The 18,529-nt window shown below is 48.3% G+C and overlaps 1 protein-coding gene across 1 annotated transcript in view; it reads right to left on the reverse strand.

Annotated features, from left to right (window-relative positions):
* The window catches only part of patj (PATJ crumbs cell polarity complex component), a 54,377-nt gene that overhangs the window by 31,702 nt on the left and 4,146 nt on the right, over positions 1–18,529 (reverse strand). Inside the window, exons 5-18 of the mRNA XM_072439328.1 lie at positions 16,729–16,868; positions 15,229–15,403; positions 13,392–13,517; positions 12,883–13,125; positions 12,602–12,704; positions 12,357–12,445; positions 11,899–12,025; positions 7,091–7,180; positions 6,876–6,937; positions 6,748–6,804; positions 5,764–5,898; positions 5,125–5,367; positions 4,876–4,989; positions 3,117–3,320 (exon numbers count right to left, since the gene is read on the reverse strand). Coding sequence (XP_072295429.1) covers positions 3,117–3,320; positions 4,876–4,989; positions 5,125–5,367; positions 5,764–5,898; positions 6,748–6,804; positions 6,876–6,937; positions 7,091–7,180; positions 11,899–12,025; positions 12,357–12,445; positions 12,602–12,704; positions 12,883–13,125; positions 13,392–13,517; positions 15,229–15,403; positions 16,729–16,868 — 1,908 coding nt within the window. The remainder of the gene's footprint in view (positions 1–3,116; positions 3,321–4,875; positions 4,990–5,124; positions 5,368–5,763; positions 5,899–6,747; positions 6,805–6,875; positions 6,938–7,090; positions 7,181–11,898; positions 12,026–12,356; positions 12,446–12,601; positions 12,705–12,882; positions 13,126–13,391; positions 13,518–15,228; positions 15,404–16,728; positions 16,869–18,529) is intronic.

Below are 18,529 nucleotides of genomic sequence, written 5' to 3' on the forward strand. Positions count from 1 at the left end.
GTGAGCCAGAAGGAGCCAGAAGGAGACGCAGTGCTTCCAGGTGCAGTCAGGGGGCGCCGCCTCCTCACTGCAGCCCAGAACTACCGCCTGTCAATCACACGTCACTGTCGGAGCTCCAGTCCGACCTTTGACACCGAAGTTTCACAAACAAACATCTCCAGGAGGAAGTAAGTTTAGGTCCCTGAGTTTAGAGTCAGAACGAAAGAAAGTTTCATTCAAGCTAAACCAGGACTGAACCAGGACTGAACCAGGTCTAACTCAGGTCTAAACCTGGTCTAACCCAGGACTAAACCTGGTCTAAACCTGGACTAAACCTGGTCTAAACCAGGACTAAACCTGGTCTAAACCTGGACTAAACCTGGTCTAAACCAGGACTAAACCAGGACTAAACCAGGACTAAACCAGGACTAAACAAGGTCTAAACAAGGTCTAAACAAGGTCTAAACCAGGACTAAACCACTACATTTACAGTAAGTTTCCTCTTAAATCTGGACGTTTTTAGCCTCGACTCTTTTCTGAGGAAAAAGGTGTTTGGCTCAAATTCAACGCCTCAGGAATTAAACTAGCAAAGACGAGACGGAGTGAAGACAGGAGACGAGGGGGGAGGAGAGGAGAGAGGGAGGAGAGAGGGAGAGTACAGGGGAGGAGGAGAAGAGGAGAAGGTGGAGAAACACTGAGTGACGCCGGAAGTGCTAGTTTCTTTTTTAAGCTCGTTCTTCTGGGACTTGACTCAAAAGCTTCAGTTAGATCTGACAGGGAGCCGCAGTCGCCCCGGGGCAGAGCAGCAGAGACTAGGCTGCCGCGGCTCACCTGCAGCTCCAGAGGAAGTGAAATATAGAAATAAAGTCCCAGGTTTCTGTTTAACCTCTTACCATTCGCCTCTTTGGCCCTGTGCACACTGGTCAGACCCACATGTCATTGCTTGTTAAAAGAGGATGTTATGTTCCACATGTGAGTGTGATGCATCATTAGAAAGCTTAGGTCTTTTAGTTTCTGCAGATGTGCACATGAACACTGTCAGGGCTTCAGAACTCACACTACAGAAGCACAAACATTTAAAATACATCCTTTTTTTTACTCTCGCCTGAAAATTGTCCATTTGTAAAGGTCCTAAGCAGGACATACTTCATTGTGTGCTTATGCTGTTCACTGTACATGCTGTTTATCTTGTTGACAACAACTGTGTAAAGTTTCTGATCTCTGGGAACAGGCATTTTGGTGCTGTTGACCTTTTTGTATCAAAAAGTTATCCAAATATGTGCCAAACTGTTTTATTACAATTTTAGCTCCTCTATGATCATAAAACATACATTTTGATGTTTTTTAGGCCACTAATACCTACTGTAACTGCTAAAAACAATGTATGTGAAAATGTGTAAATATGAGTTTACCCATGAATTTCCCATATAGAGGTGAAAAATAAATAAATAATAATATTTTTGTATTGGTATAATACATATCATATCTAACAAAATGCACGTCCAAAAGGCTAACAAGATCAGAAAACGTGATGCGTAAAATCTGGTGGCAGCACGTTGAAAAAACTGGCTCTTTACTGCCTTTGTGCATCTGGATTGTAAACACAAGCTCTGGCTGTTTCCTAAAACCCACCCACCGTTCAAAAGCTTGGCTCATTGGCTAGAATAAGGTGTCAATCAAAATGTTCTACGTCATCTTAAGCACGCGCTATATGGATGTAAATAATATGAACGCGTGCATCGGAAGCGGCGCATTTTTCCCCCAAAGGCTGTAAAAAACAAACCCGTGGACAGAAACATTCAATGGTCTCGTTCTGTAGCTGATGGTCTTGTTTCATTCTGTAGCTGATGGTTTCGTTCTGTAGCTGATGGTCTCGTTCTGTAGCTGATGGTCTCGTTCTGTCGTTCTGTAGCTGATGGTCTCGTTCTGTCGTTCTGTAGCTGATGGTCTCGTTCTGTTGGTCTCGTTCTGTCGTTCTGTAGCGCTGATGGTCTCGTTCTGTCGTTCTGTAGCGCTGATGGTCTCGTTCTGTCGTTCTGTAGCTGATGGTCTCGTTCTGTAGCTGATGGTCTCGTTCTGTAGCTGATGGTCTCGTTCTGTAGCTGATGGTCTCGTTCTGTAGCTGATGGTCTCGTTCTGTAGCTGATGGTCTCGTTCTGTAGCTGATGGTCTCGTTCTGTAGCTGATGGTCTCATTCTGTAGCTGATGGTCTCATTCTGTAGCTGATGGTCTCATTCTGTAGCTGATGGTCTCGTTCTGTCGTTCTGTAGCTGATGGTCTCGTTCTGTAGCTGATGGTCTCATTCTGTAGCTGATGGTCTCATTCTGTAGCTGATGGTCTCATTCTGTAGCTGATGGTCTCATTCTGTAGCTGATGGTCTCATTCTGTAGCTGATGGTCTCATTCTGTAGCTGATGGTCTCATTCTGTAGCTGATGGTCTCATTCTGTAGCTGATGGTCTCATTCTGTAGCCAACAGTCTGAAGAAAAGATCGATGCCAAACACCATCTTATAAGTCAAAAAGGTCATTTGTTATGGACGGAGAAATGCGCCGGACGAGCGTTCGTTGTGAATTTTCCACAGACAAAAAGGCTGTTTACTTGACAATATCTCGAAATCGGAAAACTTCAGGAAAAATACAAGTGGATATTGTTTTTCTGTGGATTATTACGGACAGAACAAGTCCACTTACTGAAGGATTGAACGTTGATGAGGCCGTCATAATTCGCAAAACAGGTAAGACATTTTGATGAAAAGTTGAGACTTTGACACTATTGGTAATTACTTATTGGGGCATATTATTCAATCAATGAAATATTCGTTTTGTTGAGAAAATAATCTTTAAAATGATGTATAACTTGCTGGTATTGACCACGAAAATAAAAGTGATGATGTAATAGAACTTCTAAAGTCTGGTAATTGCCCGCGGACGGGCAGGTGGGCGTGATCAGGTTAAACTGAACTCTACAAGTCAAATAATATTTATACTTACTATAACTGCAGTTTAAGCGGTACTTGTACTTATTGTAACTGCAGTTTAAGAGGTACTTGTACTTACTGTAACTGCAGTTTAAGAGGTACTTGTACTTACTTTAACTGCAGTTTAAGAGGTACTTGTAGTTGTGTGTACTTGTGTACCTGATAGTCCAGGATGCTGAAGCCGAGGCCTTTGTCCGGGTCTTTGTTCAGTTCGATGGTCAGAATCTCAGAAGACCACATGGCCAGCTCTTCTTCATCACTGCCGTCCTGGCCCGCTTCCTGGCCCGCCTCCTGGCCCGCCTCCTGGCCCGCCTCCTGGCCCGCCTCGCCGTCAGAGGAGGAGTCCGACCCAAACTCAGGCTCCTGAAAGAGGAAAGAGCCAGTTTAATGTTTGTGTGAACATGACTTATCCTCTGAAGGTCACGATGCTTCTGAGAACAAACAAGAACTAATAAGAATAAGAATCTGACACAGAACATGGATTTGACCAAAACTGCACAGAGTTTACACATATTACGTGTAATATACGTGTATATTACACGTAATATACACGTAAATTACACGTAATACACGTAATATACGTGTATATTACACGTAATACACACGTATATTACACGTAATACACGTAATATACACGTATATTACACGTAATACACACGTATATTACACGTAATACACGTAATATACACGTATATTACACGTAATATACACGTATATTACACGTAATATACACGTATATTACACGTAATATACACGTATATTACACGTATATACACGTATATTACACGTAATACACGTAATATACACGTATATTACACGTAATATACACGTAATATACACGTAATATACACGTAATATACACGTAATATACACATAAAATACACGTATATTACACGTAATATACACGTAATATACACATAAAATACACATACATTACACGTAAGACACATAATATACACGTAATATACACGTAATATACACGTATATTACACGTACATTACACGTAATATACACGTATATTACACGTAATATACACGTAATATACACGTACATTACACGTAATATACACGTACATTACACGTAATATACACGTACATTACACGTAATATACACGTAATATGCGTGTATATTAAACGTACATTACACGTAATATATATGTATATTACACGTACATTACACGTAATATGCGTGTATATTACACGTACATTACACGTAATATATATGTATATTACACGTACATTACACGTAATATATGTGTATATTACATGTAATATATGTGTATATTACATGTATTTGGGCCCCAAATACCGACCCGGATCAACCAGACCCCAAGTCTCTTTCTGGATCACTTCTGGTCCCTGAGCAGTGGGACCCCTGAGCAGTTTGACCCTTAATCCCTTTGTCCCAATGTAAAGGACCTGGACCGTCCTGGAGTGCATGTGCCCAATGTGGGCCAGTGTGGTCCAAATCCAGTTTGACCTGGAAGATGGTTTCCTCCATTTCTTTTTAATCAGTCTAAAAAAGGGGAAAAGACCATCACAAAGAAAAAGACACAAACATCACCAATGTTGCAGGAGTGGACTGAGAGGGACAGACATCAGGCACACAGAAGACTTCATTTGGAAATGAACACATTTGACACTTTGGACTAAATGGGACTTTTATTTCATTATTATTGAGTTCTGAGTTTTATGTTTATCTATAAATCAGAGCTGAAGGTTGTGACATCATGTATGTTTATGTCCTTCACCTGTTGGACGTCCCAAACATCATGTATGTTTATGTCCTTCACCTGTTTGACGTCCCAAACATCATGTATGTTTATGTCCTTCACCTGTTTGACGTCCCAAACATCATGTATGTTTATGTCCTTCACCTGTTTGACGTCCCAAACATCATGTATGTTCATGTCCTTCACCTGTTTGACGTCCCAAACATCATGTATGTTTATGTCCTGCACCGGTTTGACCGTCCTGGGTCGTGGTCCTCTGGACTCGGTTTGACAGAAGATCGAAGACAACTTCATCTCAATCTGAAAAATACAAAACGCATTCACAGGAAAGCTTGATCAGCCCAGAGTGATCTCTCAGAACATGTTTAGAGCCATAAAGCAGAACACACACACACAAACACACACACGAGCCTGCACCGTCTTGGACCTTCTCACCTCCTCCAGACTCCGCCCGTCTCTGCTCTCGTCCCGGGGCTGATACTTCAGGGCCGGCTCTGGGTCCCAGTCCTGGTCAGAGTCTTGTTCTAGACCCGGGTCCTGGTCCTGGTCCCGGTCCCGGTCCCGGTCCTGGTCCGCGGCGAGGAGTCGACAGCAGACCAACGTGAAAGGAGGAGGAACTTCTTTGAGAAACGCGATCACCTCCCGACGAGATTTACCATAAACCTGCACGTCATTCACCTGGAAAAGAGGAGGAGTCTAAAACACACCCACAAGGGAAGAGGAGGAGTCTAAAACACACCCACAAGGGAAGAGGAGGAGTCTAAAACACACCCACAAGGAAAGAGGAATTTAAAACACACCCACAAGGAAAGAGGAAGGAAAGAGGAGGAGTCTAAAACACACACACAAGGAAAGAGGAGGAGTTTAACACGCACACACAAGGAAAAGAGGAGGAGTCTAAAACACACACAGGGTCACCAGGGTGAGAGGGTCACCAGGGACACAGGGGTCAGAGGGTCACCGGGGACACAGGGTCAAAGGGTCACCAGTGACATAGGAGTCATCAGGGACACAGGAGTCACCAGGGACACAGGGGTCACCGGTTCACCAGGGACACAGGGTCAGGACTCGTACCTCCAGCAGTTCGTCCTCTGGCCTCAGCTCTCCGTCCTTGTCCACTGGACCTTCAGGAACCACAGACGAGACGTAGTGATGTCCATCAAACGAGTCCAGCTCCACGCCAAGACGCAGCGTGTGCACCGGCAGCAGCTGCAACACACAACACACAAAATGAAACACGCAACGTGAAACACAAAACACACAACGTGAAACACACAACGTGAAACATGCAACGTGAAACGCACAACACACAAAATTGCAGAAAAAGATTCAGTTGTTTCATCTGGACTCAGTTTTAGAAAAAACAAGACATTTCGACTCTCATCCAAGAGTTATATTCAATCTGAGAATTTAGACCTGGAACTCAGATATTCATTCTATTCTGTGATAAGCCCCACCCACCGGGCGGGCCCTCCTGAAGTAGAAGAAATAGTTGTTTGTTTAAACAGAAACTTTCACCTCTTTGTTTTCTATCAGTCACAAAAATGTGTTAAAAAAGAAAGACCATCTTTAAACAGGCAGTTTAAGGTTCAACCTTCCTGTTGTTTATAATGGAATCTTGAATCCCTGGAGAGCTCAACGTCCAGAGCATTCTGATGATGATCAGGTCCTCAGAGAGGAGAGAGTGAGACAGGGACAATAGGAGACTAATAGCCCATTACAGGACTGATAGTAAACAAAGAGGTGTAAGTTTCTGTTGAAACAAACAATTATTTCTTCTACTTCAGGAGGGTCCGCCCGGTGGGCGGGGCTTACCACAGAATAGAATAAATATCTGAGTTCCAGGTCTAAATTCACAGATTGACAATGACTCTTGGATGAGAGTCAAAACGTCTTGTTTTTTCTAAAACTGAGTCCAGATGAAACAACTGAATATTTTTCTACAATGGACCCCTGCTGGAAGAATGAGGGACTACACCCACATACAACACACAACATGAAACACACAACATGAAACACACAACATGAAACACAAGTGTGAAGCGGTCAGAGTCTGACCTTGGATGATTTCTGCAGCTCCTCGTCGTCTTCGATCACAGGGTCCAAGTTCACCACCTGAGGTCAACACATGAACACTATTACACTTAACGCCGATACACTGACCTTACGCATAAAGTGAAACTGACCAGGACGAGGTAGTTTGGTCCCAGAGCCTGTTCCCATTTGAACCTGAGCTCGGCTTCTGACGCTGAAACAGAAAGTCCCGGTTTAGTCCCGGTTGAGTCCCGGTTGAGTCCCGGTTGAGTCCCGGTTGAGTCCCGGTTGAGTCCCGGTTGAGTCCCGGTTTGGACCAGGTTTAGACCCGGTTTAGACCCGGTTTAGTCCTGCTTTAGAGTCTGACCTCTGTTGGAGCTGAACTCTCGTCCAATCAGAGACCTGGACTTCAGCTCCAGAGACTTCTTCAGAGACGATCTGGACTCGCCTCTTTCCACTGGACAAAACACAAACTGTTAAACTCATTCAAAGTGTCATATCTTTATTTAAAAAGGCTCTGCACAAAAGCTCTGACGACCAGAAGAATTATATATGATTATAAATGAAAGAATAAGCCACTTGACCTGAGCCGACTCGTAAGACGAGTCATGGAGCCGTTATTCAGTCAGTTATTGAGTCGTTCTGATTGAACACGTTTAATAATCAATAATCTAAAACTGGACCGGGTCTGCCTCTCCTTGAACCGACACCTTAACGTGGTGGAGGGGTTTGAGTGCCCGAATGATACCGGGAGCTATGTTGTCGGGGGCTTCAAGCCCCTGGTAGGGTCTCCCAAGGCAAACAGGTCCTAGGTGATGGGTGAGACGAAGATCGGTTGATAAGAAGCCCCCTATGATGACAAAAAGAACAAGGCCGTTTACGTCGCCCGGATCGGCGTCACCGGGGCCCCATCCTGGAGCCAGGCCTGGGATGGGTGCTCGATGGCGAGCGCCTGGTGGCCGGGTCTTGCCCCACGGGGCCCGGCCGGGCACAGCCCGAAAGAGCGACGTGGGGCCGCCCTCCCGTGGGCCCACCACCCACAGGAGGATCCATAAGGGGCCGGCGCAGAGAGATCTGGGCAGCAGTTGACGGCAGGGGCCTCGGCGACCAGATTTCCAGACACTGAGACTAACTCTGGGGACATGGAATGTCAACTCGCTGGGGGGGAAAGAGCCTGAGCTTGTGCGGGAGGTTGAGCGATATCGACTAGATATAGTCGGCCTCACCTCCACGCACAGTTTGGGCTCTGGAACCCATCTCCTCGAGAGGGGCTGGACGGTCCACTTCTCTGGTGTTGCCCGCGGGGAGAGGCGGCGGGCTGGTGTGGGCTTGCTTAAAGCCCCTCAGCTCAGCCGCCACGTGTTGGAGTTCCCCCCCGGTGGACGAGAGGGTCGCGTCCCTTCGCCTTCGGGTGGGGGACAGGTCTCTCACTGTAGTGCAGAGTACCCGGCCTTCTTGGAATCCCTGGGAGGGGTACTGGACAGTGCACCGACCGGGGACTTCAACGCCCAATGACAGTGACACCTGGAGAGGGGTGATCGGGAAGAACGGCTTCCCCGATCTGAACCCGAGCGGTGTTCAGTTATTGGACTTCTGTGCAAGCCACGGATTGTCCATAACGAACACCATGTTCAAGCACAAGGGTGTCCATCAGTGCATGTGGCACCAGGACACCCTAGGCCGGAGGTCAATGATCGACTTTGTTGTTGTGTCATCTGACCTCCGGTTGCGTGTCTTGGACACTCGGGTGAAGAGAGGGGCAGAGTTGTCAACCGATCACCACCTGATGCTAAGTTGGATCCGCTGGCGGAGGAGGAAGCCGGACAGACTTGGCAGACCCAAACGCATTGTGAGGGTCTGTTGGGAACGTCTTGAGGAGCCCTCTGTCAGTAGGGTATTCAACTCGCACTTCCGGGAGAGCTTCTCCCATATCCCGGGGGAGGCTGGGGACATTGAGTCCAAGTGGACCATGTTCTCCGCCTCCATTGTTGATGCGGCTGCTCGGAGCTGTGGTCGCAAAGTCTCCGGGGCCTGTCGTGGCGGCAACCCCCGAACCCGGTGGTGGACACCGGAAGGCCCGTCAGACTCAAGAAGGAGGCCTATCAGGCCCCTCTGGCTTGTAGGTCTCCTGGAGGTCATTGACCGGTATCGGCGACCAGGCGGGCCGCAGCTCGTGCTGTCGCAGAGGCAAAAACCCGAGCCTGGGAGGAGTTCGGGGAGGCCATGGCGGAGGACTATCGGTCGGCCCCAAAGAAAATCTGGCAAACCGTCCGGCGCCTCAGGAGGGGGAAGCAGTGCCTCACCCTGGGTCGAGGCCTGCTGACCTCGACTGGGGATGTCGTCGGACGGTGGAAGGAATACCTTGAGGACTTCCTTAATCCCTCCGTCACGACTTCCGAAGAGGAAGTAGAGACCTGGGACTCAGAGGCTGGCTCATCCATCACCTAAGCTGAAGTCACTGAGGTTGTTCGCAAACTCCTCGGTGGCAGAGCTCCGGGTGTGGATGAGATCCACCAAGTCTCTGGATGTTGTAGGACTGTCTTGGCTGACACGTCTCTGCAACATCGCGTGGCAGTCGGGACAGTGACTCTGGACTGGCAGACCAGGGTGGTGGGTCCCTCTGTTCAAGAAGGGGGACCGGAGGATGTGTTCCAACTACAGAGGGATCACACTCCTCAGCCTCCCCGGTAAGGTCTATTCCAAGGTACTGGAGAGGAGGATCCGACCGATAGTCGAACCTCGGATTCAGGAGGAACAGAGCGGTTTTCGTCCAGGTCGTGGAACACTGAACCAGCTCTATACTCTCCATCGGGTGCTCCAGGGTTCATGGGAGTTTGCCCAACCAGTCCACATGTGCTTTGTGGATCTGGAGAAGGCTTTCGACGTGTCCCTCGGGGTGTCCTTTGGGGGGTGCTCCGGGAGTACGGGGTCCGGGGCTCTTTGCTCAGGGCTGTCCGGTCCCTGTATGACCGGAGCAGGAGCTGTGTTCGCATTGCCGGCAGTAAGTCAGACCTGTTCCCAGAGCATGTTGGGACTCCTTCAGGGCTGCCCTTTGTCACCGGTTCTGTTAATAGTTTTTATGGACAGAATTTCTAGGCGCAGTCAGGGGTCGGAAGGTGTCCGGTTTGGGGACCACAGGATTCCATCTCTGCTGTTTGCAGACGATGTTGTCCTGATGGCTCCATCAAACCCGGACCTGCAACATGCACTGGGACGGTTTGCAGCCGAGTGTGAAGCGGCTGGGATGAGAATCAGCACCTCCAAATGGTTCTCGACCGTAAAAAGGTGGCTTGCCCTCTACGGGGGGGCGGGGAGTCCTTGCCCCAAGTGGAGGAGTTCAAGTATCTCGGGGTCTTGTTCACGAGTGAGGGAAGGATGGAGCATGAGATTGACAGGCGGATCGGTGCAGCGGCTGCAGTGATGCAGTCGCAGCATCGGACCGTTGTGGTAAAGAAGGAGCTGAGTCGAAAGGCAAAGCTCTCAATTTACTGATCGGTCTACGTTCCTACCCTCACCTATGGTCATGAGCTTTGGGTAATGACCGAAAGAACAAGATCAAGGATACAAGCGGTCGAAATGAGCGCGCTCCCTTAGAGATAAGGTGAGGAGCTCGGCCACACGGGGGGAGCTCGGAGTAGAGCCTCTGCTCCTCCACGTCGAGAGGAGCCAGCCGAGTTGGCTCGGGCATCTGTTCCGGATGCCTCCTGGGCGCCTCCCTGGGGAGGTGTTCCATGCTGGAGAGACTACTAGACTCTTGGCTGGCCTGGGAACGCCTCGGGATCCCCCCGGAGGAGCTGGAGGAAGTGTCTGGGGAGGAAGAAGTCTGGGAGTCCCTGGTTAGACTGCTGCCCCCACAACCCGGCCCCGGATAAAGTGGTAGAAAATGGATGGATGGACCGGGTCTGGTCCGGATCTGGTCCGGGTCTGGTCCGGGTCTGGTCCGGGTCTGGTCCGGGTCTGGTCCGGGTCTGGTCCGGGTCTGGTCCGGGTCTCGTCTAAACACAAACTCTTTTAATAAGAGTGAGTCTGGATTACTCGCTTTAGAGCTCCTGGAGGAGGCGGGAGGGCATCCGGCACACATTTATCAAACGTGGCGGGTTAAAAGCCAATCTAAAGTTCTGTAATGTATTTCTCTGTGAGATAAGGACGTTCTGCTCGGACACTGACCACAGCCACGGTCAGAGGACAAACGGCCCACGCTCCTGCATTTATCTGAGAGGGAGGGAGGAGAGAAGGGAGGAGGAGAGGAGGGAGGAGGAGCGGAGAGGAGGGAGGAGGAGAGGGAGGAAGAAGAGGAGAGGAGAGGAGGGAGGAAGGAAGGAGAGGAGGGAGGAGAGGAGAGGAGGGAGGAAGGAGGAAGGAGGAAGGAGAGGAGGGAGGAAGAAGGAGAGGAGGGAGGAAGAAGAGGAGGGAGGAAGGAAGGAGAGGAGGGAGGAAGGAAGGAAGGAGAGGAGGGAGGAGAGGAGAGGAGGGAGGAAGAAGAGGAGGGAGGAGAGGAGAGAGGAGGGACGAAGAAGAGGAGGGAGGAGAGGAGGGACGAAGAAGAGGAGGGAGGAGAGGAGGGAGGAGAGGAGGGGACAGAGGAGGGAGGAGAGGAAGGAGAGTAGGAAGGAAGGAGAGGAGGGAGGAGAGGAGGGGAGGAAGGAAGGAGGGAGGAGAGGAGGGAGGGAAGAGAGGAGAGGAGGGAGGAAGAAGAGGAGGGAGGAAGAAGAGGAGGGAGGAAGAAGAGGAGGGAGTAAAGAGGAGGACAGAGGAGAGAAAGTACTGAAGTGATAATGGACAAAGTTTGGAGTTCAGACTTTCCAAAGTACAAATGGTTTTGGAGAAAAGTGTTTAAAGAGTTTGATTTAAACTCAAATATCAGAGTGTTATCAGCCTCATGTGGGACTAAACCAGGACTAAACCAGGTCTAAACCAGGCCCCAACACAGCCACAGACCTCCACACAGACCTCCACACAGACCTCCACACAGACCTCCACACAGACCTCCACACAGACCTCCACACAGACCTCCACACAGACCACCACACAGACCTCCACACAGACCTCCACACAGACCTCCACACAGACCTCCACACAGACCACCACACAGACCACCACACAGACCACCACACAGAACACCACACAGAACACCACAGAACATGTGAATGGCATGTGTGTGTTAAATGTGTGTACCTTTGTCCAGCGAGCGCTCTAGCGCCCTCTTCTTTCGCACCAGCGTCAGCACCACCGTCTGTCCCGTCTGTTTCATCACCTCCAGAACCTCCTGATTAGTGCGACCATGAAGACTCACTCCATTCAGCTGTTCAGAGCAGAACACAGGCTCTTTCAGCTGTTCACAGAACATGTGTAGCACATGTGCTACACATGTATAAAACATGCGTAGAACGTGTGTAGAACATGTGTAGAACATGTGTAGAACATGTGTAGAACGTGTGTAGAACATGTGTAGAACATGTGTAGAACATGTGTAGAACGTGTGTAGAACATGTGTAGAACGTGTGTAGAACATGTGTAGAACGTGTGTAGCACATTGGATTTTCCCTGTGATGATGTAACGACTCTAGAACGTTCCTGGTTGGTTGTTCTTGTTTTGTGGGTGAATAATCTCAGATGTTATCAAAGTTTCTCACGGCAAGGATTCGGTCGTTAACTCTGATGTTTCCGCTCTGCTCTGCAGCGCTGCCTGGAACCACGCTCTTCACGAACACGCCCACTGCATCTGAAATGGACAGAACCTGGTCAAGCGGACAGAACCTGGTCAAGCGGACAGAACGGTCCTGGCGTCATGGCCCTGGCCCCCTGGCCCCCTGGCGTCATGGCCCCCAGGCGTCAATGGCGTCAATGGCGTCAATGGCGTCAAGGCAAGGCCCAGTACCTTGGCTGGTGAGGGGGTTGTATCCGATGATGGAGATTCCCAGACTCTGTCCTGGTTTCTTGCTCATTGAGACCTCGTGGATCTCGTATCCTTCAAGATTCGGCTGAAAACAGAAACACTTTTTCAAAGCTCGACTAATTATGTCGAGTCGGCTAAAAAATACTGCCAATGGTATTTCAGTCGCTAAAAATAAGTTATTATCAGCTCAACATCACAACAGATGCTAAAGAACTAAACCAGGACTAAACCAGGGCTAAACCAGGGCTAAAGAAGGTGTTTACCGTTTTGCTGACGCGTCTCTGTGGCTGAGTTCTCGGAGGGGGTGGGGCCAGTGCGGCGACAGGGGCGGAGTCAGGCGGAGGGGGCGGACCCTTTGACCTCTGACCTTTGTAGTCCCGGGCGACGATCATGTGAACGTGGCTCCCGCAGGCCTGAAGCGCCGACACGACCTGCTCAGAGCTCAAGTCTGCGACGGGAACAGAACCAATGGACAAGATGTGATCTCCAGTCCTCAGACGCCCGTCCTACAGAGAACACAAATATGAACTCTAAAGATGTGATCTCCAGTCCTCAGGCAACCAGACAGATATAAACTGGTGTGGTGTTTTCATGACTTGTTGTGTAATGTTTTTAGGACTTGTGTGGTGGTGTTTTTAGGACTTTTGTGGTGGTCTTTTTAGGACTTTTGTGGTGGTGTTTTTAGGACTCGTGTGGTGTTTTTAGGACTCGTGTGGTGTTTTTAGGACTCGTGTGGTGTTTTTAGGACTCGTGTGGTGTTTTTAGGACTTACTTGGTGGGCCACACTGTTGGGCAGCAGAGTCCGGACCACGACCCCAGACTTTCCTCCAACGATTCCAAAACCAAGACCAGATCCATCGTTCACCAACTCGATCTGCTCCACGTGACCCCACTGAGCCTGAGACGAGAGACAAGAGACTGAGACACTGAGACACCGAGAGACCGAAAGACAGAGAGACAGAGACGAGAGACAGAGACAGAGACAGAGACGAGAGACTGAGACTAGAGACCGCTTTAGACCGGGGTCTGGACCAGGGAGGAGTATAAATGCTACTGCAGTTTGTAGAGTCAAAGTACAGGACAAGTAATGTACAAATACTTTCAGTACTATTAAAACAATACTATTTTACAGACTTTAAAGGGTCAGGTATTGATACTTAATACAGACCCAGAGGTTTAAAGTAACAAAGTATTGCACCAAAGTCATGTGTACTTTACATTTGACTCTGATATTTCTGACTTTTACTTCTCTATATTTGAGAACAGTACTTTCTACTGCATTACATGTTTGAAAAGGAACCAAAAGTAAAAAGTACTTTCTTCAGGATTTTTGAGTTCAAATCCAAACTTTGAAAAAACTAAAATATTCACACAGAAAATGTCTCGAAATGTACTTATTTTTTAAATCCAGAAAAGTTTTGCCTAATTTCTTTGACTTCTCTGCATGTGAGGGGCGTGGCTAAAGCTAGTGTGTGTGAGGGGCGTGGCTAAAGCTAGTGTGTGTGAGGGGCGTGGCTAAAGCTAGTGTGTGTGAGGGGGCGTGGCTAAAGCTAGTGTGTGTGAGGGGCGTGGCTAAAGCTAGCGTGTCTGAGGGGCGTGGCTAAAGCTAGTGTGTATGAGGGGCGTGGCTAAAACTAGTGTGTGTGTGAGGGGCGTGGCTAAAGCTAGTGTGTGTGTGAGGGGCGTGGCTAAAGCTTGTGTGTGTGTGTGTGTGAGGGGCGTGGCTAAAGCTAGTGTGTGTGTGTGTGAGGGGCGTGGCTAAAGCTAACGTGTGAGGGGCGTGGCTGAAGCTAGTGTGTGTGAGGGGCGTGGCTAAAGCTAGCGTATGTGAGGGGCGTGACAAAGGCTAGCGTGTGTGAGGGGCGTGGCTAAAGCTAGTGTGTGTGAGGGGCGTGGAGCTAGCATGTGTGAGGGGCGTGGCTAAAGCTAGCGTGTGTGAGGGGCGTGGAGCTAGCATGTGTGTGAGGGGCGTGGCTAAAGCTAGCGTGTGTGTGAGGGGCGTGGCTAAAGCTAGTGTGTGAGGGGCGTGGCTAAAGCTAGTGTGTGAGGGGCGTGGCTAAAGCTAGTGTGTGTGAGGGGCGTGGCTAAAGCTAGCGTGTGTGACGGGCGTGGCTAAACCTAGCGTGTGTGAGGGGCGTGGCTAAACCTAGCGTGTGTGAGGGGCGTGGCTAAACCTAGCGTGTGTGAGGGGCGTGGCTAAACCTAGCGTGTGTGAGGGGCGTGGCTAAAGCTAGTGTGTGTGAGGGGCGTGGCTAAAGCTAGTGTGTGTGAGGGGAGTGGCGTTTGAACCTCTCTTTATGTCTTTGGCTTTTGGATCATGTCATACACTTTATGATGAAACAGCTGTTGCTAACGTGCTTTGCTAGCTTTGTGTTGCTAACGTGCTTTGCTAGCTTTTGGGCTCCACATAGGTCGTTAGCATCAGTGGAAACACGGCGCTTTAGCAGGAGATAAAGTCAGAGTTTGGAGACAAATGATTCTTTCTCTGCTTTTTGTCTCTTGTTTTGGCCTGAGTCTGGGTTCTCTCTGGTCCAATCATCTTGCTGTGCTGTAGAGCTCCTCCCCATCTCAGGACCAGAGACTTCAGACTTTAGGGGTTCTATTCGTACCGTGTCGATGTCGGAAGGCGTCTGTGGTGCGTTCGGTGTCGTGTCTCGGGCAATCACCAGCTCCACAGATTCTCCGCTCTGCAACAGAGACAGCGCCTCCTGCTGGCTGACGCCCGGCTCCAGGGCTCTGTCGTTTATCACCAGGATCTGATCCCTCTCCTGGAGACCTCCACTCCTACGACAAGAACAAGGTCTAAACCAGGACTAAACCAGGACTAAACCAGGACTAAACCAGGACTAAACCAGGACTAAACCAGGACTAAACCAGGACTAAACCAGGACTAAACCAGGACTTCCGTAGACGCCACTCCACTGCCCCCTCACCAGTGAACATCCAGGGACGGGACATTGAGAGAGTGGACTCACAAAAGTACCTGGGTGTTCATCTGAACCACAAACTGGACTGGACTCATAACACAGACGCACTGTACAGGAAGAGCCAGAGTCGGCTCTACCTCCTGAGGAGACTGGCTAGGTTCACATCTATGCTGGACCATGAGTGTCACCCCCTGCAGGACACTCTGGAGAGCAGCTTCAGTGAGAGACTGATTCACCCTCGCTGTGTGAAGGAAAGGTTTCGCAGGTCTTTCCTTCCTGCTGCTGTCAGACTTTATAACAAACACTGCTAGCCCTGAACATGTGCAATACTGTGTAACCATGTGCAATACCTGTAAATAAGAGTGTTCTATTTTGTTTTTATTCTGTTTACTTACCTGCTAATAGTATTACCTATTACCTAGTCTTGTGCTAGCTATTTTTACTTTATTTGATTCTATTATCATTATTTTATTTTTATCTTTATCTTTTTATTTATCCATTTTATTTTATTTCCCAAGAGTTCTATTAAGAGTGTTTTTTTTTTTTTTAAACTTCCTATAATCTGTCCTTTCCTCCTGTTTCTACTGCGTTGTAACAACGAAATTTCCCCTTGTGTGGATATTAAAGGATTATCTTATCTTATCTTATCTAAACCAGGTCTAAACCAGGTCGAAAACCAGGTCTAAACCAGGTCGAAAACCAGGTCTAAACCAGGACTAAACCAGGTCTGAACAAGGTCTGAACAAGGTCTGAACCGGGACTAAACCAAGTCTAAACAAGGTCTAAACAGGGTCAACCGGGTCTGAACCGGGTCTAAACCAAGTCCAAACCGGGTCTAAACAAGGTCCAAACCGGGTCTAAACAAGGTCTAAACAGGGTCTAAACCGGGACTAAACTAAGTCCGAACCAAGGTCCGAACCAAGGTCCGAAACCAGTCCGAACCAGGTCCGAAACCAGTCCGAACCAGGTCCGAACCAGGTCCGAACCAGGTCCAAACCAGGTCCGAACCAGGTCCGAACCAGGTCCGAACCAGGTCTAAACCAGGTCTAAACCAGGTCTAAACCAGGTCTACCCCAGGTCTAAACCAGGTCTAAACCAAGTCTAAACCAGGTCTGAACCAGGTCTGAACCAGGTCTGAACCAGGTCTGAACCAGGTCTGAACCAGGTCTAAGCAGGCCGTACCTGTGGGCCACCCCTCCAGGCTGCACGTGCTTCACAAACACCCCCTGACAGCTGCTTCCTCCTGGGTTCAGACCGATCACGCTGAAGCCCAGACCTCCAGAAGCCGGTCGAGAGAGACGCACCAGCTCCGTGTGACGGCCCTGACACAAAACAAGGCACATGTGATCTGCATGACGTATCCACGCTTCAGTTTAGATCTGACAGAGCTCCAAGTCCTCTAAGCTCAAAAAAAAAAGCCTCATATTGTTCTCACAATGGAATAAACGACATTGGGACGACAATCCCAGTTTATGGAACGAAACTAATACATTTTAAATTAAATTAAATTATTTTAAACTTTAATTAAATTCAATGAAATCCCTGTTAAAAGACAATCCACAGCCAGTGTCCTTGTTTTTAAAAGCTCCTTATTCATATAATAAAAAAACATTAAATATTTTATCAAGATATTCCATTTGTTTTATGCGTTTTGTGCAATCGTGAAAAATTTGTTCTACCTCTTTAAAATGTGATTCATTGTCAAGCATTAGTAGAGGTGCTAACCACTATGCCACCACTGAATTATGGACTTTAATGGAGCGTATTCATTTAAAAATAAAATTGCCACAAAGGGATTAAATAATATAAAAGTATGCTTATTGGCATGGTAACGCTCGGGGGAGGGGCTTGAAACTTTCCTTTGGCTCAAGCCAACAACAACTAACTGCCACTGCTATGCAGATGACACTCAGCTGTATTTATCGATGAAACCTGATCAGAGCGGTCAAGTAGACAGACTTAGTGCTTGTGTGAGGGAGATAAAACCCTGGATGACACTTAATGATCTGCTTCTTAACCCTGAAAAAACCGAGGTCATTGTGCTTGGCCCTAAGCATCTACGAGACGCTCCATCTGAGCAGATAGTCACACTGGACAATGTTAGTGTAGCCTCCAGTTCTACTGTAAGAAATCTTGGAGTCTTATTTGACCAGGAGCTCTCATTTAAAGCTCATATAAATCAAGCTTGTAAAACAGCCTATTTCCATTTGCGCAACATAGCCAAAATCAGAAGAATCCTGCCTAAAAGTGATGCCGAAAAACTTATCTATGCATTTGTAACGACTAGATTAGACTACTGTAACTCCCTGCTCGCAGCGTGTCCTAAAAGCTCCATAAAAAGCTTTCAACTGGTTCAAAATGCAGCAGCAAGATTACCAACAGGAACAAAAAGAAGAGAGCACATTACACCAGTGCTGAAGTCTCTTCACTGGCTCCCCGTCGAGTTTAGAATCAAATTTAAAATTCTACTCCTGACCTGCAAAGCCATAAATGACATGGCCCCATCCTACCTCAAAGATGCTATAGTACCATATCATCCAAACAGAGCTCTTCGCTCTCAGAATGCTGGCCTTCTGGTGGTCCCAAGAGTCTCTAAAAGTACTGTAGGACGTAGAGCGTTTAGCTACCAAGCGCCTGTGTTATGGAATCAGCTCCCGACCCATGTTAAATATGCTGACATCTCTTCATTTAAGTCCTCATCTGCCTGAAGAGTGGGTCCAGCTCCAGTCTCCCTCGCGTCCGTTTGTCCGTCTGTGAGAGTCGGATCTCTCCTTCACTGGAACTCCTCCAGGTTTCTACGCTTTTTTCCCCAAGAGGTTTTTTTTGTAGTTTTTTCTGGCCGAGAAGGAGAGTCTAAAGGACAGAGGACCCCGGGACATCGTCCCTCGCCACCACAGACATGTTGATTCGGCACTCAGAGGCGACTGTTGTTGTGATTTTGGGCCTTACAGAAGTAAATTGATTTGAACAAACAGATTTGTGA

The sequence above is a fragment of the Eucyclogobius newberryi genome, unplaced genomic scaffold, assembly GCF_026437365.1.
Source record: "Eucyclogobius newberryi isolate DKJ021-1_F unplaced genomic scaffold, fEucNew1.0.hap1 SCAF_9, whole genome shotgun sequence".
NCBI classification, from domain to species: Eukaryota; Metazoa; Chordata; class Actinopteri; order Gobiiformes; family Gobiidae; genus Eucyclogobius; species Eucyclogobius newberryi.